General features: G+C 39.7%; 1 protein-coding gene across 1 annotated transcript in view; it reads right to left on the bottom strand.

Annotated features, from left to right (window-relative positions):
* LRRC9 (leucine rich repeat containing 9) overlaps nt 1-21,540 on the bottom strand; it is a 51,283-nt gene extending 29,743 nt beyond the window's left edge. The window contains 5 exon segments of the mRNA XM_086462963.1: nt 2,578-2,750; nt 3,202-3,269; nt 4,617-4,757; nt 5,333-5,510; nt 21,497-21,540. Coding sequence (XP_086319089.1) covers nt 2,578-2,750; nt 3,202-3,269; nt 4,617-4,757; nt 5,333-5,510; nt 21,497-21,540 — 604 coding nt within the window.
* Nucleotides 21,541-24,285: the final 2,745 nt, after the last annotated feature.

The raw sequence follows: 24,285 nt of genomic DNA, 5'->3' as shown, positions 1-24,285 counted from the left end.
AGTGTGTTTAAACTCTCCCACACCTCCATCAGTTGATCCTTCCTCAAGATGATCGACAGTCTTTCCCTCTCTTTATTAACAAGGTTTCAAACAGTACTACTTCAGTATCCTACTTCCACTCAAATGCAAAATCTAAATGATTTGATCCTTTTGGGGCCTGGTGCACTACAGACTCTTTGTACGACACGTGTAGATAGGAACAGTGTTCCGTAGTCTTAGAAAACAAACAAAGCAAGAATTGGCCAGAAGAATGGTATGCCTTAGCTGTCCTGCAGAACATCAGAGAGAGAACAGACAGCTTTCTACTCATCAGCAGAGAGCCATCCAGTCCTCCCTTCATAAAAATTCCGTAGCTTCAGATCCGTGCTGGAAGCCAACACTAGGTCTACGGCATTGCTGACATCCTCCACATGCCCTATTTTGAAGGATTCTCTCCGTGTAGACTTTGTGCTGGCCATTGACTTTAGAGTGAATTTGGCTCATAAAGTCCTAAGCCAGAATCAAGAATAGCAACAAAAAGAAGCCATTAAATTCACATTGGAATTACAGAGGGAAAACTCCCAACAAACAGAAAGAAAAAACCCACAGCACTGTGATGGATCTCTACTGTTTAAAGGCCCAGAAACCTTTTCCAAGCACTGGTCCAATATTACTACTCCTTCCAGCCATCTTTGTTCAATCCTATTCACTGAGATCACCAGCAAGGGGGATGGCAGCATCTGTCTACCAGAAGCTGGCCTGGATCCAATAATTCAGATCGTATAAGAGCTGCCACTTTAATGATATTTGCAGTACTCCTAGTTTGGACCTTATAAAAACAAACATGAGGCAGACTTCAAGTCCTGTCATTAATCTCCTAACTGCCAGCCACCATCATATCAAATTATTAATGTCTGAAAATATCAGAATACTCTCGCACTAAGCGTACTCATACAGTTTTCTGTTCTGGAATGTAATTCTTTCCTCCGGTGCATTTATTTTTTGTTAGAATGCCTTTTCAAGAAATATCTTTTCTACATATTCATTATCATGAACTGAATTTTCAGTTCCCAGGTTCTTCTTCCTTAAAGATTTGTTACTTGATGTTTTACCTAATATTTGCAGCTTGGCCAATACACATTCCAGCTGATAAAAAGACCCCATTAGGATTCAGAAACAAGAGGTTATGTCGAAGTAAGGCAGGAAAATATCTTATTTATGTTTCCTCAAATGGTAAGGTACTACATGTGTACTAAAAAGCATACCTGAAAACTTCAAAACAGGTAATTGTTTTAATAAATTCAAACTCTTGACTGTCAATAGAAAAAGCTTAATTACTTGGCCAAAGGGACAACTCTGCTCTGAGCAACTGCCCATACTCTTCTGTTGTACACTGGCTCATATCCCAGTTCTATTCATACCAATTAGACGACTGTTTCACCCAAGCAGGACCGATTCCTCAATGTGCCTTCATTACGATGCAAGTCTCAGCAATGAAAAGAGAGTTAGAGGGTACAGTTAAAATGAAAGTGCAGCCTTTCTTCACACATCTAAGGCAGGGATCATTTCTCTCTCCATGTGTGATCACTGTGTGGCATAGTAATTACTCTCTGCTTTGTGGAAGCAAAACTCTTTTTGCTTTCTTTTTATAGAGGTAAATCTTTAGGATCAATCGAGCCACTATACAGCTGAGATTAGGTAGAGCAAGAGAATAAACTACTCATTGCTTTTGGATAACAAGCAAGGATTTAGGTCCCAGGTATAAAACCTCCATAAAACTCTTCTTAAAGAAGGCAACTTAGCTCACTCTGTCTTCACATCCCAGTGTGAATATTATTTGAAATATTCATATATGCAGTAACTATAGGCAAAGAGATGAGGCGACTGAAGTACGTGTCTGCTTCCCAGATACTACCTGATCTGCATATGGCAAGCAAAGGGGGAAGGTATGACTGTAAACGCATGAGCCTGCACTGGCAGAGTCCTTGGTCTGTGCACTCTTGACCAAAAGAATCTGTTGCCTTGATCAAAACACTTTTAAGGGGTCCTATTTACGTAATCAGCAGTATTTTTTCAGTTATATTTTAATAGATATATGTGCAAAGAGCTCACTCAGAGTGCGTTAAAGACCTACTAGGAATGTTTACTGTTTCTGATGTACAGAAAATCTGTGACACGGGTCTTTTAATTTTAGAATAACTGCAGTTGCACTGATGCAGCTACAATCTAACTCTGATCCATTACGTTGCTTATACTGTTCTTAAAGGAAGGGGAACAGAATAATCAGTTGGAAATCAGAAAAAAAAAACAACCCAGTGACTTGAGAGCTGGGTAAAAAAGAGTTTTTTAACCTGCAAAACACAGACCTTTCAGAAATGTTTATAGTATCAGCTAGAATAGGCAACAACCATAATAATCTGGGAACTGAGAAGGAAGGTCCTCTGCAAACACCTGCACTGGATGAATAAAAGAAGCAACTTGAAACTCAGTTTACCACATTAGGTGAGTATCTTATCTAGTCTGCTCTTCTGGATTGGATCTCTAAGGCTTCCTTTTTGGTGCAGTTCCATTTAAGAGCCCATTGACCAAAGCACTTACCTAAGGCTTGAGACACAAGATTCAAATAATTATGAACCTGGCAGAGCTGAAACTGGAAATGGATCACCTGCAGCACATTAAGTGTCCTAGAAACTTGCTGATTATTCTGAAGAATAATTAATGCAAACACAGGCATCTTATAAGTAGTATATAATTTTCCATTTCCACTCAAACTGCAGGGATAGCACGTGGAAGATCTTTTTATTACAGATAAAAATAAATGAAGAAAAATGAATAGATTCTCTGGTATCTCTTCAGAAATGCAGGCTTGATTTACATTCCCATTTTTAACCAAACAGGCTTGATTTAGATTCAAACTAAAAGCCTTTTATACTAAAGGCAGTGAAAAAGAAAAACAAATGTGTGTATAAATCCCACTGATACCTATTTTCTGTCGTCTGACATGGCTACAGCAATGGAAAGGAGTTTGGGGTAAACAAAGATGAGCCCTAGGGAGTTTTGACACAGACTTCGGGATGATCAGGGCTGTGTATATTGGATATGACTCTGAACCATGCAAGCTGTTAGGAAATGTTTATTAGGATGAGAGAAAGATTAAACCATGTACATAAATCCTTGGTAATAATCAGAATGCTCATGCTAGAAATGCAAGACTGGTATCACCTTCCTATTTTTTCTATCAAGTTTCCAGAGAGGTTGACCTCTTGCAAATTCTGCAGAGTATGTAAGCTCTCTGAATGTTTTAAACAATACAGTTTTAATCTAATATAGCACTGCAAATGCTGAAAAGCCTGTAGGCTAAGAGGCAGATCATTCAAATGTAAAAATAAATTTGACTGGAGTCTAAACAATGTTAGCCTCTGCTGTAAACTATAGCTTTCTTTTGACATGGAAAGAGAGAATGCGTTTTGCCGAAAGGGAATTAGCTTGGAAAGCCTTTGTAAATGATACTGCAACGAAAATAAACTTAGTCCCCCAGCCTCAGTTTCACAGCTGTGCATGAGAAACCTAACAGATCATGCCCCATGTCATGAGTACTCATTAGCTTTTGGCTGCAGCCCATGCCTTGGCCTCAGGATATCACGAGAACCAAATCACTGGTGTCAATCATTTCTCTCCGCGATGACACTGCAGTTCTTTGCAGTGAGATGCCACTAGTGTCTGCAGTGACCTTGCTAATAAATAATCATTTCTGGAAACACAATACTGCCTTTACACTTGTACTTTGTCGGCTGTAATTTCTCGGTCTCCCTTTTCTTTCCCTATCATCATGCCCAGCTTCAACTTCTCTCTGCTCTCTTATGGCTTTGAAGGGTCACAGTGATCTGGTCTCATCCATCCCTATCAGCCTCTCCTGCTCTGACTACTTTTATCTTGGTATCATTATCGCCCTCTGCCTTTTTTTTTCATGTGCTCTCCCTGCAGCAGTTCCATCTCCCTGTTGGGGCATGATGACTCGGGTAATTCGGAAAGCTACACGGTCTTTTGCTAGAAATAGACATTTACACATTTCTTCTCCCTTTACATGCCGAACTGCTAGTCACAAGCTCTCACTGGTTCTGGACTAGCCTCCAACTCAAAGGTTAGCGTGAAGAGTACTAATTTTGGGGGGAAAACAGTTTTTCATAGGAGCTAATTTGATATATGACAGCATAAGAAAAAGCCAGGATAAAACCTCTCCTGAGCAGGAGTCAATCTCTCCAAGTTGCTAAACAAATGAAATCCAGACTCTATAATAAAAATGAAATGGCAAGCCTTTTACTTAATACTGAAATGGAGACAAAAACCCGCAGTTACATGAAATCTAAAAAAATGTCCTCATCAAGAATCTCAGAGGTCTTTGAAAATGGGTGATTTATTTAACCCTGCATATTCAGAAAACCTTGACAGCTAATCAGTTCCAAATAATGTTTCAGCCTCAGTTCTTATAAATTGAAGTTTAAAATTGTCCTTTCTGTTGTTCCATAATTCTAAAAGTCAGCCCTCTTTATTAGACACATTTATATACCATACTGTTAAAATACCATATATTAGACAAATCATAAGAAAAGAAATCATAACAAGGATGTCAGACTCACCTCTACATTCTTGATCAGGTTATTATTCAACCAAAGTACATTCAGCTTTTTTAGGGCTTCCTGACTTTCAATTCTGGAAATGTCACTGAAATAAAGATAAAGCTTTTGCAAATGTACACATTTTTGTAGACCATCTATTTTCTGCAACAGAAGATGTATTGCTTTGCAGCACTGCACGTAACATGTCACTCTTTTGTCAAGATGCCATTAACTTGCACAGGAAATTGTTTGGTAGTTTAAAATAATTTGAGAACACACCCTCTGTGCAGAATTCTGATGATTTAGAAAGCTTTTCAATTAAGCCAACCAAGAAAACATAATAGCAGCTGCGATGGTTCATGATAAATTATTATGTGTTTTTAAATATTATTTTCACTAATACAGTACTATTTTCACAAAAATATTTTCATTCCAACCAGTTTCCTGGAAAAGGTTTCAACATAATTATTTTAGTTTTAAAAAAATATTGTTTTAATGAAAGAGGAAAAAAATCAAAAATTAAGTGCTAAATTACAAAAAAACAGACATAATTTGATTCCTATCTAAAATGAGATTTTTGGATACTTAAGTAAAGAAATGGCAGATCATGATTCCTACGAATAGTGCCTTCTCCCTTGAACAGACAAACGGAGTGTTTGTGAAAGAATAGGGTAGTCATGGTAAGGGACTGGAAATGGGCTAAACTTGGCAAGAAAGAAAACTCATCGCTGACTTACCACTAAAGAGTGTTCAGCAATCCACAGCTCTTTGAACAACAGGCAGTACTCTAGGGCTGAAATCTTTTGGTTACTTTGTCCAATGAGAATGAGGGTAGTTACATTTGGGAAATATTTCATGCCTACAATTCTGGGATAACCCGAGGAAAACATCTCCAGTGCTGTTGTTTTTATCCCTCTTGATCAATGTTCTCATTATATCTGTACTGGAAATGAAATGCAACTATTATTCGCTTTATGTCCATGCTGTAAAAAATACATTATGAAGTAGAACGTCTTACTGCCATTACAGTAAATTAGAGATAGCGGCGTAACATCAGTTGTGCCTTTTAAAACTTCCTCTGCAGTAAAAAGTGTTTGCAGTTTTAGCCACATTCAGCACATAGCAGTTAAGTAGCTTTCTTCGGCTCGCAAAACACATTTGCAAAGTCTCACATGAGTGCTTCATACTGCACCTCAGAATGCACCTTCAATGTAAAACAAAATAGCTTTCAATTCTGCTAATTTTAATGAAAATTAAAACCTGGAAATCCATAACTTTATCTATAAGCTAGTATATGTATGTGTGTACATATCTGCACATACATATACACACAGATAGATGGTGTGCTTCATCAGTCTTGTAGTTTTCCACTTCTGGAGTGGTTGTATCAAGTAAATGTGATAAGAAAAGCTTTTGGCCAGGAAAAAATAAAAAGTTTACATGGCATTTCATTAAGGGAGAGATTCAGTTTGAGCTTGACACAAAGCACTATGTATCCACGCATGTGCCTCTTGCCTAAGCTCTCATGTTAGTCAAGAGATTTAACCAATATAGCCAAAGGATCCTGGAAAGCCATTCGGGTGACCAGACAGGAGGTGTTTACCTTACACTAAACTGACTTATTTAAGTAAATTAAGACTTACTGACTAAGGATGGGATTCAGAGTATCTGTTGCAATCTCAGAGACCTTAAAGTTTCCTGTAGCAGCTGTTCCAGTAGGGTGCAGGTTTTTGTATATCCTCTGAGATATGTGTGGTGTGTTAGGTACCTGGAGGCAAATAAAATGGCACTATAGCCATATCTATGCAGCTGAATCCTGTCCTTGATTTCTCTGACTGTAATGAGAGCCAAGAAATGAAATGTGTGTGTAGACAACTACCTGTGGACCTAAATGAAGATGTCTTAAACTGGACTGGGACTCCATTTTAAAATTCTAACCCATTCATAGTAGACAAAATTTCTGCTGTCTTAATCACCTGCTTCTGCTCACAACTATCCCTTGTCTACAAAAATGCAGGACTGAGTCAAAACTACAAGATTTATTTTGATCAAATTTATGTAACAAGCTTATGTCTGTTTCCATATACAAATATTTATGCAGGGCACTTCACAAGAAACAGAGACAAAGTAGGGACCTGTACCTTAAAAGTAATTTACTCTGAAGTACTCTCTCGAGAGATTCTCCTTTCTGCATTCTAACTACTAACGTGTTTCCCAGTTTTGAAATGTTCAGATCACCATAAACTTATTAATGCACCACCCCTGTACCACCTTTGGGGCACTCCAGAATGGAGATGACCCTACAGATGGTATCTCTAGGGAAGCAAAAATAACTGGCTATTCTAGCAAGGACACAGATATTTATAGAAGTACTGAGGAAAAAAAAAAAAATTAAAACCAAAAACAAATTAATAATTTCCCAGCTCCGTAATTATTTCCACAAAGTTCTGATTTTGATTATCACTTGCATCATCTCTTGAGTTTTCTGCATGACTACTATTTCTTAGCATCTTCTTAGAAAAAGTACAGTAACATTATCAGCTGTTTAGCCACCCACATAATTTAAAAGTCACAGGATTTCCAAAAAGTTTGGAAAGCAGATCTAAATTCCTAAAAGGCTGAGGTCCAGAGCCTGTATTTCAAGTGGAATCACAATGGAGACTGCAACAGAAAAAAGATGAAACTGCCTGGAATACTTTGATTTATTACTTTTTAAATTAACTTTTTTAGGTTCTAAAGGTCCAGAAAGTAGCATAGTATAAGCTGTTCTGACCGTCTCCAGAAGGAAGGGTGAGGAGTTGCATTCACTTATCGTTGTACTGGATTCAGTAAATTGTATTTGCACAAAGCAGAAAGATGCAGTAAAAAAGAACCAGTCAGAAGTTGTAATTCACCAAACCTCTCAGTAAAGCCTCTCTGCACGTGTGTAAAAATATACCAGAATGTAATTGAGAGTATAAAACCTCTGCTACAATTTTTTAAGTAATCACACAGCTGGTACAATTATTCTTTAGAATTATCAAACGCTTATTAGTAATAAGAGCATGATTGTTGCAACAGCTTTTTTTTTTTTTTCCCTTTTGAAAGCATTTACATGGTATATTAACCACAGTATACACAAACTACACCCTTAATATACCACATCCCCACTGCTTTTGAATTTCTGCCACAGTATTTAATAACACTCAGCCCCTCTAGCGAGTGATTTAGGTCAGGAAACGAAAAATATATCTTTCCATTTACAACAGCTGAGGAAATTACATTAGACTCAAATTAGATTCGGGTGGATGCCTGCTCCTCTGGGCTCCGTAGGGGACCTCAGGGAATGGTTCTGCCTCTCCTAGAAGGGGCACGGCTTTGCCAGCATCTCTTCTGGATCACTGCCTCCACAGACACCTCCCTTACCACACATTCCCGCAGGGTCACGCCATGGATTTGCCCACCACGGCCTAGTCAGGGCCTCAACCAGGGGCAGGGCTGAGCAAACATGTCTGATTGGTGAGTAAGGAGATTAAATTTCTTGAAAGTTTCAAATATTCCTGTTGATGTCTTGGTATTAATGCTTCTTACCATCTTTAATGGAGAGGTGGCTCACTCGAGCAGCTTCCCTGCCAAGGTGGATCCCTGTGTGAAGCTCGTTGCTTGCACTGCTTCTTCGCGCCACCAGATGCCATTCCAAGCCCAGATAAGGCAGCCGGCTCCCGGTGATTCCGACACGGTAAAAGATGTTCTTGGGTTGGTCTTAGACTGCCCTGTGCATAGGTGCTACGTTTTACTTACCTAAACACAAATATGTATATATATATACTGCTTCTTTTAGCGGAAGTCTGTACCCACGTAAGTCTATGAGTCCAAATATGCTCTCCTGAATTAACACATCATAACAAGTACATAACGGAATAATTTGAAATTAAAAAGGGAATGTTAATGCCCTGAAAACTGTGCACACGGTCTAATTCAAAGAAAAAAAACCCCAAATGATCATCTACTCTGAGCCTTCTCTGGTGAAATCTTGTGTAATTTTGCTTAAGGGGAGTGTGTCTGTTTACACCAGACCCTTCAAGAAGGAGGGTCTCGTTTAGCAAATTACTCCTTTCCTTTCCTTTCTCATTGACAAAGAATCTTATGGGCAACCTTCTCAATAAATTAGCTTAGGCATCTAGGCCAGCTGATACCATTTTGTGGTCTGTTTAATATTTTTTAAACAGTAATTGAATGAAGAAGTGCTAAAACTGGACATTGCATCCGAATTCAGATATTCATTGGTACCATCAGTAGCAAAACTCAACTGCTTTTTTTTTCAGAGCATCTAATGGAATGACTCATCATTGTCATTGAGAAAAGCCAAATGATCTAATTTGGGTATAGGGATTTCTGTTTGACTGGAAAGCACTCCTCTCTTACCAGAAGGGAATTATTGTAAAAATTGACATTATTGTGCAGCACTTTTGGTCCTTTCTAGGTGACTGAATCATCTCAGAGTGACCTGCTCTGGCAGCCTAAAATCTGTATATGTGATATTCCTGATCTCTTCGACTGCAGCAGACATGCAGGACAGCGTTAAAATATTAATCATTAACTCAGCTCATTAAGAGCTAGTTAATGTTACTGCTAGATAATCTGGTTTATAAAGATGTTAAAATGTATATTTGCATATACACTATTTTTAAAATGTCTGGCAGCAGTGGCTGCATTTCTCTTTTAATGTAAAGGATTTTCAAACCTATCTCAGACTGAATTAATCATTTCAAGTGTGTTATCTTCCACCTTCTGCTGTGGCACATTCTGCTCTAATTCTGCTAAAGCCTTTTACTGTAATTTGAAATAATTTCATAGCATATTCAAAGCAACTGTTTAAGTGCTGATGGTGCTTTGCTGCTATATATTTACTTTGGGAATTGGCCTTGTAGTTTTGCTGACTGTGGTAGAAACTTATGAAACTGATGTTCATCAGATTCTCATGGATCACTGTGCATCATAGGGGTGCGTTTCTGCTTCTGCCTTCTACTGGTGTTCATATTTTTATAGGCTAGTAGACATTTGGTTTCACTGGCATTGCTAAACAGACATCACTGTATTTGTTTGTAGAAGGGTCTCCATACTTTAAAAAATACTCGTGATAATCTGGGTGCAGCTTTTTGTCTGCTTCTGCTTTGTATCACTGGAATATTTCTGACTTCCACTGTGTCATTTATTAATCCAAATGCTTCTGGTGTCATCTCTGCAAACCACTGCATATTTAGATGAAATACTGAGATTAAGAGGCAAGAAGTAGTCACGATAGACCTTGTGTAAATGTTTAACAGAGATTACATTTTAGAAACTAGGCTCTGTGTGCCTTAGCGTTAATAAAATTGTGAGCACTTCAGCTAGCTTTTAGCATCAGGTAAGATAGATAAGACAGTTTTGAGACTGTTTTTTCTAATAATTTTAGCGATATAAATATTTTGATGTGAGACATGGCTATGTCTTTTGAAGTATTTAAGAGAATAGTTTTCCCAGTAAGCACCTGGGACATGTCACTCCTTCAGCTGTGATTGGAAGCAGTTAGGTTAGCAGGATAAGCACAGACGGTAGTTGGAAGCACGATCCAGTTATATTGGCGTCTGCAGTTAATAATGCAGAGTCCTCACTCCCGCTGAGGCAAGAATAATGTTGCTGAAACAAGGCTGAGGAAGGCTTCTAGGGTTTGGCCTAGCAGTGGTGATGCACTTGGTGTGTTCACAAGAGTCCAATGAGCCCTGGGTACGAATGTGGCAAAGGGAGAAGAGCACTTGCTTGCTTTTGGCACTGCCAAAAATAGATGTTATTCGGGGAGCATTCTGCCGTGTATCCCAAGCCAGTTAGAGGTTGACCTGCAGGATCGAATGGGATAAAAGTGTGTTGTCTCAAGTACGTTGCTAGTGACAGACAGTTGTTACAAACAATCCAGAGTCATGACTAAATGCATATGCTTTAGTGGTTTATCTAAAATCACTCCTCGCTATCTGAGCTCTGAGTGGAAAAGGCCATTTCCCAGCAGCTCTGGCTGCATCCTGATGCCACAGAGTGTATGGTGCAGAGTGAATGCCAGTGCTGTGGGGCTCTGCTCTCTCTGCGGCTCACCTGATTTTACAGACAACTATTCACCATTTTTCAAAGTAAATGAACTAAACAGAAGCCTATAGCTGAATATGTATGGCTGTGCTTTGTATTTGGCATGTTTTTAGATCATCTGAATTGCTGTCGTTTCTTGTTGCTTTGGGTGACAGGCCATAAAAGCTGAGGAGTGAACTCAGATGGGTGCTGGGGATCTATATGAGATTCCCTGTGGAACAGGGCAAGCTGCTCCTTATGTATTTGTCAATAACATGTGGGAAGGAAGACTGAGTTAGCTCAGATGATTCTGTCTTGGGTATAGCTGTTGAAAGTCTCCTGTAAGATGATATAAAAGCCAAACTGAAACCAATAAACCTTGGTTAGTGCTTCTAAAAACAGCAGGTAAGTCATCACTTATAGATGTTTTATTATTGCAGTATCTCCTTCAGCCGGCTCTGGACCGGATGTCATGCTAACAGACAGAAATGAGCTCAGCATTGATCTATAAATTAGCAGTTGCTTAGTGACTCATGGTCTTGGCACACGCGCTTTATGCTAACAAAAAATAGCACTATGCAGTAATGGATATGTGCCAATTTTTTTTTAGGGTCACTGTCCCAGAGCTTACAGCAGTTTTTGACATAAATTTTGACAGGGAGAGTAACTTGAAAATGGAAAATGTCAATGAAAGCAGGGAATTGTTCAGAAACTGTCAGCTAGGTACCTGCAATGGAATGTTACAGTAAACACATTGCATGGGAAAAAAAAAAAAACCCAAACAAAAACCAAACACAAAAATATGGCCTGAAATGTATTAAAATAAGCAATGCAGGATAAAATAGAATTTTCAGAGCACATATTAAATGGATTAAAAATTGGCTTAAAAGCAGATCTCAAAATGGGAAAAAATCATTTTAATGATCAATTTAATGAAGCTATCTAATAATTCTATTTGCCATCCAAATGGTAACTTAAGTCTCTGCCAGTTAAATCCGCAGATGGCACAGGCTTCTTGAGTAGTAAGTAATGAAGTTATACCTACAAAATTATTTGAATCACCTAATTAAATGTAGACAGTCCAGCAATATGCATCTTTGCCATACAGTCCATTCAGTATATCTAAATGCAAGCTGATACACTGGGGCTATATGGGCTACAGCTACACAGTGAGAAGTGCCATCTTGAAATGCTTTTATGCAGGAAAGGGATGTAGGGTCACCCATAGCAAACTACTTCAGCCTGAGCATCCACTGTAGTGCTTTAGTTAAATTAGCCAACGTGGTCTATGGGTTTATCAAGTAGGTGAACACAAAGACAGAGAAAGGATTTTTATTTTGTACGAAGCACTGACAAAACAGCTCCTGTAATGGTATGTTCATTTAATATGCCTTCACTCTGGAGATGGAGGCCACAAACTTAGCCATGGACTGGAAACCAAACCTGGTGATAGACTGCTGCTAGGCCCTCACTGATGAAAGGAAGGTTGAGACTGAACTGAATAGTAGTATACAGGTAGCTGTGGAAAATTACAACTGATAACAGAGGGCTTTTGAGTCTGACAGGGAAAGGCACAACAATATCCAGCCACTGAAATTTTAAGTTGAACAATGTGCTGTAACACGCATGTAATGCATTGCCAGCATTAGTGGGGGTAGCGTTGTGTCAATGCCGAGTTCTTCTGTACCGCTACTCTCAGTGGGATCTGAGTTAGGTTAGAAAACAGCACCTGTGAAACTTCATCCTGTTATTTTCATGGACAGTCTTGAAAAAGAAGTTGCAAGATTTGCTTTTTATTAATTTCAACTTTATCCTTTCCTGTAATCTGTCAATAATATCGAACCTGTTAGGCTCTTTAAAGTTTACCATTTGTATTTTACAATGCTTATGAGTGGTAAAGTAAATAAATTCTCCAAGAGGGGGATCAAATTCTTCATGCTTTGTACAAGGACCTGCAGATACAGTAATGTGAGTGTGCTTCTCATTTTAGCGGGGAATATTTCTGATTTTTATAAGAGGACAAACTCTACTTGCATCAGTACTTTGAAAAACGTCAACTTTTTCTGTCTCCATCCTTTTTGTCTTTCTTTTCTCTCTATGTATCAAGGGTCTAAACAAGCTCCAGTGAAACAAAAGTAAATCTTCCATGGGACATAGTGTCATTACAGGCTCGTGAAGCCACACAAGAAGTAATTTTGACTCTAATCTGCAGTCCTTGTGTATGCCTGTAACTCCACTGAATCCCATGGAATGATGCTAGTTTTGTGCCTACTGAAGGCCGGCACTGCTTTATGGTCATATTCTTGCCAGGTATTGGCCTTGTTCTATGCACAGGTCATTAAACCCAACCACAAGAGTAGGTGTGGAAGAATCATTTCAGTCTTATGAAGCATCCTTATGAATCGTCTTTTCCCAGAGCCTGGTTACACTGAGATCAAGACGACTAGTTACGAAGTGGTAGGGAGAAGCAAACAAAAATATTCTTGAGCATATGCTTCAGTCACACTGTAACGTCAGTTACCAGAGGTCTCTCGGAAACGTGAACCTCAAGAAGCGCCACAGAAGTAGCAGTGGAACATTTTGTCTAATATCTTGGGCAAAAGAATTGCACTTGAAAGCAACTATAAAATGCAGTGAGGAATTTTTACCTGCTTTTCTTTTCTTGCATTTATCCATGGTGACTAGCACACCTCTTTGTCTCTGAGGTGCAATGGAAATTTAAAACCTGCCGGACTGGAACAAGTGCAGTCAGCTTTCCAGGATGAAATAATACCTTAATTGGTCTGTCTGCATGGATAAAAAAAGGGCTAAAGCCTATCATCCCAGTCTGAGAGATATGCTGAGAAAAGCGTCCTAGATCTTCTATCAACAAGTCTTCCTTGAGCTATTTGTATCTTTTGATGAAGAGACCTGGTAACATGATTCACAGAGCAAGGATACTGCAAGACTTATGTATCAAAACACTCCTACATAATCAGCTTAAGGAAATCTTTAAAAAATATTTTTCTTTCTCTTGTATGTCTTTTTTTCACCAAAATTTTTTTCCTGAATCACAGAAACAGGACTAGCAAGCACCTTGAGAAGTTGCCTAATTCACCCCTTTGCTGCAAGGCAGAATGGACTTTTTCCAAACCTTCCCTGTGTACTGTTTCTGTAACCAGTTTTCAAAAGCCTCTGGTAATGGAAATTCCAAAATCAAAGACTAATGGCAAATGTTAATCTCAATGAGCAGAGAAAGTGCGTGCAAGAGAAAATAGTGGTAAGATCAACGGCACTCTGATACTGCATTATGTTTTGGATTTTGCTGTAGGAGAGCAGGAACCTGGCAGTTCAAAGGCTCAGCTGACTGTGTCTCTGAACTACTTGTACAAGTTTGTATCCTTTTATGTTGCATAAGGAATACATTTCTTGTTCAAATTCCTGAACTGAAGATTGATGACAGGAAATGGAATGAGTAGGCTTTTGACATATTATTGTGATAGAGGAGAAAACCTCCAATTTATTGTTTCGAACAGGTTAATGTATCAAAAACCTCCAGAACATAAACCAGTTTTTGAAATCATGGAACAGGAAATCATATTTAGCTGTCACTAGGTTCCCACTGTAAAAAAAGTTGTCACACAGTCTAAAGGACTCAAAATTACTAAAAATATTAAATTTATATTCTAAGTCAATATTCTTAATGAAGGAGTTAATGAAACATCCTGAAGACTGCTAAACATTGTTATGCTTTGGGCAAAGGAAGACTGAGAAATTATCAACATGTATTACTATAAAACAGTCCTACTTTTTAAAGGAGGACTTAAGGCTCTCTGTGTTATAGTTAATTAAAAAAAAAAAAAAAGTGAAGAACTCCTGGCCAATGCTTGGAACCACAATTGATGTATCTCTTTTGAAAAAATGCGGCAAAAACCTGTCTTTAATTCTTCTTCCTGTATCGCCATAGTAAAAATGTTCTAGGGCAGGAAGATTAGGTGTGAGTTTCTGTATTTGGAGTGACTGTGCTCTGACAGGTTGAGATACTGACATTGCCAAAGCAAAGGAGAATTTGGAGAAGCCAAAATGAGTGAGTCCATCTGAAATGTAGAATGTCTCTGTCAATAGGCGTGCCAGGCTTATGGAGCCCCTGAGTACCAAGAGTCCTAACAAACTGCCTTCAGTTGCTGTGGGAGAGGTATTATGATTTCAAAAGTGCAGCTGAAAGGCTGCATTCACATTTCTGGAAAATTATTTTAGCAATATAATACACTAGTCTTTCTGAGCATCATATAGAAGCTAGATACTAGGGCTCGGGACGCTCTATCGTTTCATTTTTTGGAGTGAAGAACATGTCTCTCTCTTTCTCTGATGCTTCTGTTGGTTCTGTGACATCTGATGTTGAAAATTTCCTGTACACACCATTTCCAGACCATCACCTTACTGCCTCTGTAGTCACTGTTAAAAGTCACACCTGGACCTGAATCTCCTTGCTCTTTTAAATGCAACTGGAAAAAGAACAGGAAGTAAACACCACCCCCCACCCCCCAGCATAAAGCAAAACAGAGTAAAAAAAACCCAGGAAACACAAACCCCACACATAAGGGCCACATGGCCCAGTGCCAGCCAACATTCATTCCCAGGGTGGCGTAAATCATGGGTATATGTCTCAGTAGAGAATTTCCAGCCAGTACAACCAAGAAGAGAATTTCTCCAGTAGGAGAAGAAACACAAACACTGGTAGCATCAGATGCTTTCCTTCTTGCAGAAAAGAGGGAACGTGGCTACGCAGAATGTTGATTGTGGTACTGCATTGTATTCTTGACCGTATCTTGGGCCAGCTGTGATTGAAGTTGTTTTTCACTATACTGAACTCCTTATAAGAAGCCCATTAGAGCAGCCCTAGCAAAGGCTGGTTTGCTATCTACAGCAGCATACACACGTGAGCAGAAGGAGTGCCTTCTGGGATTACGAGGGAGAGCAGACATAATGAAGACAGCTGATGAGACTTTTTTCTTGGTTGTGCTTCCCACAGACCAAATTAATTCCAACAGATGAGTAAAAGATGGAAAGACACGCTAATTAGCAGCTTTTTTTTATGAACGAGTTCAGAATTTCAAGATCTAATTAGCTTTCAAGATAAGCCTTATGTTGTCTGCTTTCAGAGGCGAAGGTGGCCAAGTTTCTGTTTCTCCATTACAAGGGTTATGTTCACGTATTTCAAATGCTTCAAGAGAACTGCTTCAGATCGATGAATATTTACTTATATAGCCCATATATATCCCCTAGATGATGAGAGCCTGCTGTCACTACAGCTCTGGGGAGTTACACAGCACAATAGTTTCTACAAAGACAGAGAAGGTAAAGGAAGCACAAAGGGTTGAAAGTCATGGGTAAGATCATTATACCAGAGTGGTGGAGAATAGTCACAGTTGGGAGACAATAAACAGCAGGAGAATAGAACAGGAGGAGTCTGGGGGGAACCACAGTAAGAGGAGAAAAGCCAAGAGAAATAGCCATGATCTAATTGCTTTGCCTACAGTTTATATGTTGACAGAAGAAAGCAGAAAATACTTAATGGAAAACAAGGATGGAAGGAAAAGAGACATCAAGAGAAAAATTGTCATGGGTTGAGGCTGGGCCAGCCACTAAGGAATGACAGACCCTCTCTATTAACCCCTCTCCCCTCCCAAAAGGGAAAGGGAGAGAGGACAAGGGAGAGAGGCTTTACAGTTTGGAAAAGAAAACTAAAACAGCTTTAATGAAACAGTAACAATAAAAGAAAAGATAATAATAAGAACAAGGAAATAATGAAATAGATACAATATGTACAAATATGCACAAATAGATACAAAACCAATACCGAACCCAGCTCCCCCCACCCTGATGACAATATGTCACCACCACACTGCAGAGCTGGCACTGGGGCAGTCCCAGGCTGGACTGGGCAGCAGACAGGGACGGGATGCAGGAGCTGGACTCAGGCACTGGATTCAGGGACGCACGGATCGGGATCGACGGCAGAAGAACAGACAGAGTCCTCCTCAGATGTTGGCCATTGAAGAAGAGAGAGACACCCTCGTGATTTCTCAGCTTTATACTGAATATGATGTCTATGGGATGGAAGACACTGTTGGTCAGGTTTGGGTCACCTGTCCTGTTCGCTCCTCCCTGCAGGTGTGACCCTTTTCACTCCCAGCACCCCAACACGCAGTACAAGATTCAGCAGTGACCTTGGTCGATACAAGAACAAGGATCAGCAAGGGCCTCTCTGCATCCCATTCCTTGGTACCGACTATGAACATCAGGGGTTATCACTGCTGGGAGCCGTCACTGTCTGGAAAAACATGCTGCTGTTTCAGAAAGTGCCGTTAGTTAGAGGAGACTTAACTGAAAAGTTAAAGCACTAAAACAGAGTTAGTTTTGATTTAGCCCAAACCAGGACAAATACTAAACAAAATAGAGGGGAAAGAATGAGGAAGATGTTAAATTTGGTGATGATAATGAAACTTACTGAACTAGCATCAGGTTAGAATGATTCTCTCTTGCCAGGCAGATTTGATTGCTTTTTTAATAGAATTATAAAATGTAATTGGAAAGAGGCAATCCAAAATCTGCCTTGTATTTGATGGAATGTGTATTTGAAACAGATATGTCTCAAAACTTAATTCAAGGGGATTTAGGTGGGGGGACTGTCCCTGGCAAAGTGGTGACACCTGTCCGAGATCTTACAATGAAACTGGCCATTGATCAAGTGAAGTCTTCAGCTTTCCAATAAAACAGAGAAATCTCAGCTTACTGTTTTGACAGATATTACTGAAAGTATAATGGAGTGCTGCCTCAGTCAAATCAGTTTCAGAGAGCACAGGAATATGCAGACGAATGCTGCTTCTGCTGCAGAGGAAGGAATGGCCATGCTGATCTTCCTACTCAGATACATCCTGTGAAAGGAACCATCAAACACTGTCCACACTGTCTTGATCCGTTTCACTTAAAGTTATGGCAAAATTAATCTGCCTGCATGACATGTGTCCTTGAGGATTATTTATGAGATTGTGGTGTGAGAGACCAATCAGGAATTGTTGATGTGTAGATGGGGAAGCAGCAAACACTGTGCAACATGCTCCTAAATTCTGTTTCAATGGTTAAAACATTCACTGCTCACTGACTATGGTGAGGTTTGGCACTGGCAGTACTCTTGGCAAAACCAATTTCTTCTTTCTGTCCCTTTCTAACACCTCTAGACTTTCAGTCACCAAAAAAGATATCAGAGGTCAAAGTTGGGTGGAAGCCAGCAAAAAGCAACAGCTTCTTTTAGCATTAGTTTATGTACTGTTCTTAGTCTCTAGTCTTCTGGGGTTGCAGCTGTATTCAAAAGATGGTTATTGTGGGTTAGATCCTGTTGCCCCTCTGCCTACTCTTTCACCAGAAGAGGACATGGGCCAAACTTCTGTTAAGACAGTTGCAAGAAATCCAGGCAGCCTCTTCAGCTGTTGGGACCTGCCTGCAAAGCTGCAAACCCTGTCCTCCAGCCTCTCCCACAGGACCAAAGTATCACTAGGCAGAATCAGTGAGAGGTGATCTTCACCCTTTTGAGCAAAAGGGGTTCTGTCACTCACCATACCACCGGAGAAAGATGAATGAAGCGAGGGTCAGCTTAGCAGACATGGAGCTGCTTCATGCATGCCTGGGTTTAGTGCTCGTCTGATGTGTGTGTGCTCGTTTGCCGTACATGTGCGATGTGGTCCCTCTACACAGTATGCCCAGCCACGACATGCCATTCCTTACCGCGCAGGAGCAACGGCTGCAGCATATCCAGAGGGATATTTCCGTTGCTGGAAAGTCAGGTTCTGAAGGAGGCTGATGCCACCATGCTCCCTAAAGCGCAGAGTTTCCAAAACCAGAGGACACAAGTGGCTAAAATTATCTCTGTCACAGCAAATTGCTAGAGCATAAATTTAGTGCTGTGAGAAGAATTAGCAAGCTGGGCATGAGGGAGGGAAATGGGGGGGAGGCTTAGTGAGCTGAGGGGCAGGAGAGTGGGAAATGATGGCTGAAAAGAGGAGACAGAGGGATCATAGTGTTCAGTGGATGGATCCTCCCAGCAATGTTCAGGGCGGACATGTGCTGGGTACGTGCTGCTCATCGTACACCTAAATTATGTGGAAAATGGACAACAGTGATGTGACAAGGATTACAAATGACGCAGAATTAGTTGGGTTAGTAAAAACAAAAGCTGTCTGTGAAGGGTTGCAAGAGGGATCTCGTAGAATTTGAGCAACTGGATGGTTAAACAGCAGATGAAACTCCGTACCATAACTGCAAACTGCTGCACGTGGGGAGGAACAGCCATGCCCACAGATAAGAACTGATGAGCTCTGAATTAGCTATCACATCTCAGGAAAAAAGATCTCAGAGTCATTGTGGATTATTCAGTGAAAATATCAGTTCCATGTTCGGGAGCAATGAAAAGCAGACAAAAAGTTAGAAACCACTGAAGGAGGAGATAACAACACATCACACAGCAGCAGCAAATCCCCCGTGTACCCACACCTTACATCAGACAAGCAGTTTGGCCTCTTCCTTCCTCACAAAATTTTTTTAAAATATAGCTAGAACATGCTCAGGGAAGTGTACTTAATAGTTGCCATATGAGGAGAGCCTAAATAGAACTACTCCCTTTGGAAAGCAGATGACTAAATCACAGAGGTATATAAAATATTAAAAAGATATATTTATCTATAAAATATATAAAATACGCCACATAAGTGGCATGAAGATGTAAACAGGGAACAATAGCCATTATTTCTTGCTATAGAACCACATTATGAAATTGTCAGGCAGGTTCAGAACAAACAAAAGGAAGTATTTCTTCAAGCAGCCTATAATTAAATTGTGGAACTCTGCTACAGGATGTCATGGAAGCTGAAAGCATAAATGAATTTAAAATGTGATTAGACAAGTTTATGGGTATACCTCCATCAAAGGTTGTTAAACAGAAGGATGCGGTTTCAGTGTCTGACTTGGGAAATCTTTCAGCAAAGACTGCAGGAAATCTGCAAGGATATGTTGAGGAAGGAGGGCAGAGGATTTTTACTCCCTGTGAAAGGGAGTGATTTTTGCTCCTGGCTCCTTCTCTGCACTTTCTCTAATAAGATGCAACTAGACCCTCTCAGAGACAGGATCCTGAGCAATCCTTTGGCTTGACTCATTACAGCTCTTCATAATTCTTATTTTGTTTTTCCTTTTTCTTTACCTGTCTTCAGCTTTTGCTACCAAACCATTGAATTAGCCAAGGCTCTCAGTGGCATAGCTCTTGGCTGAGTGGCTGACCAGACTTTACAACCCTTTTTGACCCCTGGGAGTGTTGAACAGTTTACCCACGTCTTGTCTTAATGCTCAGCACCCGGCAACATGGGGAAGATTTTTAATTAGCTCCTGGGTATGTGAGCCATAGAGTTTCTTTTCCTTGATGCATCCAGAAAAGTTTTTGAAGACGCTGCTAGGCAAGTGCAAGGCAGTTGTCTGAGGCGCACAACAGACTGGAGTTACACTTCTAGTTACTGGTGATGTGCTCCTGGAACAACTGTGATAGTGCACAGTGACAATAGCTAGTGAGTTGAGCTAGGTTGAAAATATCTGTATTAGAGCTACTCCTCATGAATGAATTTCCATTATCTAAAAAAAGCACTTAAAGGCACAATTAAAATAGGTATAAATGATCCATCTCTGGAACAGGATGCAAACAACAAGGGGAAAAAAAGAGCAACTAGGAAATGGAATCTGGAAATTAGTTTTAAAAAAAGACCTGTCTCTTGTAAACTGATACATCTGGGAATCACTCTGCTCTTCCTCTTCTCCGTATTCCCATTCTCAATGGGAGACAGAAATGTTAGTGGGTACATAGAACAGCAGATGTTAAGTGAAGAGCAGCAGGAAAATGAAATGACAGTGGTATATTGAAACAGAAATGGGGAAGGTCAGTTTGATCTGCATATACAGAGGCATTGTGAAGTCTCTTTTGATTTAACTGTAGTAAAAGCATGTCTGCAACACTCCAGCTAGTTTCAGAAGACTAATCATAATAAAACCAGAACAAATTACATCAAGTTTAAAACCTGCAGCAAAATGAAAATAGGCGATGACTTTTGCGAAGCTATGAATACATCAGCAAAGAAAACACCAGGGAGGGGGAAAAGTTGTTTAAGCTAAAGTACACTGTTGGCACAAGAACAAATAGCAGTAAACTGGCCATGAATAGATTTAGGCTGGAAATTAGAAGAATTTGTCTAGCCCTAAGAGAAGTGAATTTTTGGAACAGCTTCCCTGTAGAAATGAGAGGGACAGAACACCCTACCTTATTTTAAAACGACAGTGAACAGTTTATATGATATTATTGCCTGAAATAGAAAAGGACTGTGCATGGCAAGCCAGAAAGTCCCTTATATTTTTGTATTTTAAGCAATTCTGTATAATAAGATGAAGGCAGATTTGAGAACATGAACATTTGAAGGGCAGAGGGAGAAGAGGTACTTTTTTGAGACACTTCCTGAGAGTGAAGTGGTTATGCAATGTTTACTCAAAGGAACTCATGGATGACTCATCATTTGAGTTGTCTAAAATAAGACTGAATAAAGCAGGTACTTTCAAGATGTGCCCTGCAGTGGCCAGTGTAATGAACAACACAATTTTAATTGGTATTCGTCATTAGTCATGTTACAGGGCCTTGAAGGTTCAAAGCCTGGAGTCTACCGACAAAGATATAGTGCACAGGGAGATGGATTCTCTGAAAGTTGCTGAAAAGGAGGAAATAGTGACCAAAAAGTCATTGTTGGGCTGTGGACTCCTACCTGCTTGTCGCAGCTCGCAGGCAAGTGATGTCAGGTTTCCACATTGTCGGTATGAGTAGGATCTGCATCCTAGAGAGCAGCCTGCAGGGAGGTATACATTTCAAGAGGAGCTTCAGGACCAACATTTCCAGCTATGTGGTACAAAATGTCATGAAAGAACCTCAGATTCTGAGACTGGATGGCTTCAGGAAAGTTCACATAACTAAGGCACTAACCATGGAAGTCAATACCTAAAAGATCAGACCTCAGGTGTAAGGATAGGCTGGTGCAGACTACAAAATGTCCTTCTAATTAGTTTTAACTTTAACAAGCTTACTTCTCTCTGAAGATGACTTTTTTCAAGATTAAGCTGACGTCTAATCTTGTGTTTCACTTTGGGAAAAGACTATGTTGGAAATGCTCAGCTATGCCCTCTCCTGTTTCTCAGGCACATGGGAGGGTCTTCTGTCATCTGAATGACAAACATAGCCGTGGGTTTCCTGTGGAGAGCTGCTGGAACATTGTTTTCCAGATCAATGGTGAAAGTGACTGTATGGAGACTGGAACATGTGGAAGATACAGTAGGATGGAAGAACAGGTCAAAATGTTTTTCCCTTACAAGAACAGTCACTGGTGCTTAGCTTTAGCGCAACTCTGAGATAATCGATCGGATCCTTTGTAGCGTATCACTGTGGCACTAGGCACAAAACGTGTCTTAGAGAGTGTAATTATTACACCACCAGGTAATGGCTTCACAGTGGTGTTTTTAGTGAACTAGAACAGTTCTTTAACAGAGGATGGATACAAATTCTGACTTCATTGATTCTCTGTTTTAATGGAAAATAAGCCATAGTAAAAGCAGACATATTTGGGAAATTAAGCCCTCTGAATGAGTTTTCTGATTTTAATTCAAACCAAAGTTTAGATTCTTTGCGTTTTAAGACTTGTTCCCATGCATATCAGTAGAAGATAATTTCATTGTCCTCAGAGAGATCTTTCAATCTACCCCCTTGAAATTTGCATTCCTTGATTAAATAAATATGCACTGGGAGCATTTACTGTCTGACCATGCCTGCTTACACAACAGATGTCAAGCAGTTACCCTTTATTCTTAATGTACAATCAAATTGCTAAAAGCATTGAAATTCTGGGCTCTGTCCAAGACCAACGGATGAATAATTAAAATAAAAAAGGCTTCAAGTTCTCACATTTCTTTTTCATGAACTCACTTGATGTAACTTTCACTACTGAGAATACCAGACCTGGACAAAACTCCATTGGCAGTACTTCCATCAAAAAAATACAGGTTCAGAATCGTAATTTATCTTCTACTGATTCTGCTGAATAGTTTCAGCTGAGAGATAGAAATGCAAATCGAGAATCCAAACCACTGTTTTGAGATAGTGTCATTTAAAATGTTTAACTTTCACAAGTTATCATATTAACCAAAACTATTTCAAAACTTATTTTATATAAAATAGTGAACATTTAAAGACGTAGGAAAAAAACATGTATCCACCATTAATGAGCACAAAGGCAGTTAAGCTCGAAGCTTAATACAGCTGCAAGTAGGAGATGCTAAGAAAGTTCTGAGAAGTCAGAAAAAAACAAAATCACAAATGATTCCTCCCTGTTTCCACAAGACAAACCTCAAGCAGCCTCTTCACAGCTTTTAAATTTTCAACTCTGTATTGAATCATGTGGTCACTTTTGTGTTCTTCTCATTTTGATTTCTCACCCCTGGCTGGAGGGTCAGTTGCCAAGATTTTCCCCCCTTGTCAGAAGCCTCTTTAGGAGTGTCACAAGCATTGTGTATATGATGTGGAGGAAGGAATCAACCGTGTCTTCCAGGTTAATTTTGTCCAGAATGGTCTTGTGAAACATGTTCTGCTAACAGCTGAATAGACACTGCTGACCTGAAATGCTTTCTATCAGCATCACAGTCCTCCTTCCATTTGGTGTTAGCCTTTCTCATGCTGTCCTGGGACCCCAGTTATCTCTTTTTTTTTTTTTTTTTCTTTTTTTTTTTTCCCCTAGTGCCTATCTGCAGTTTGCTTTATGACTGAGGTCCTAGAGCTCACAAAGTTCCTGCTGCCCAAGGTGGATGACAGGATTATGGGAACATGCGTCTTCCCACCACCTGAAGGCAGGGCAATCCTTAGGAAGGGTTGATAAGATTTCCAAGTGTAAAGCACAGAAAATACTCAACTCATTTCACTTGTTTGAACTTTTCTCCCAAACTTCCCAAGCTGTGTGAAGGGCAAAAGCTCTTTCCTCTTACAGCATCTTTCACTGGCTCTTACCTATTTCTGTTTTCTTATCCGTTTCTCTACCATGTTCAGCTGTAATGAGTTAAGAATTCAAATAAGGAAATTACAATGAATGGGATGGGTTTTTTCTTCTCGGGCACAATAAAGACAGATTCTTTACGCCTTACTCTGGAAAATCTTCCCTGTAATGTTGCTTGTGAGTGGCAAAATCCACTTTGTTGTCACAGAGATGAGTCGCAACCTGTAGCTCTATTTTCATAAACATAATGTTGATGGCCAAAAGTTGTGTGTTGATGCATACTACGAACTTTCTGAGGCACTGATTCATCTCAGCATTTTGATGAAGGTAACATTTTCTTCACAAACCAGCAGAGGGCTCTGGAACTGATTTCACTTTTTTTTTTTTTTTTTTTTTTTTTTTTTTTTTTTTGTGGCAGAAGATTACTTTAATTATACGATGGGGCTGTTCACGGGAAACCAGCAGAGCCCTGGTTTCGGTTCAGGGTTTGATTTTTGCAAAAGTTAAGATACATTAAGAAA

Source organism: Leptosomus discolor, chromosome 3 (assembly GCF_034619465.1).
Source record: "Leptosomus discolor isolate bLepDis1 chromosome 3, bLepDis1.hap2, whole genome shotgun sequence".
Classification (NCBI taxonomy): Eukaryota; Metazoa; Chordata; class Aves; order Leptosomiformes; family Leptosomidae; genus Leptosomus; species Leptosomus discolor.
The sequence above is the reverse complement of the archived record's forward strand: the minus strand, read 5'-3'. Positions and strand labels throughout refer to the sequence as shown.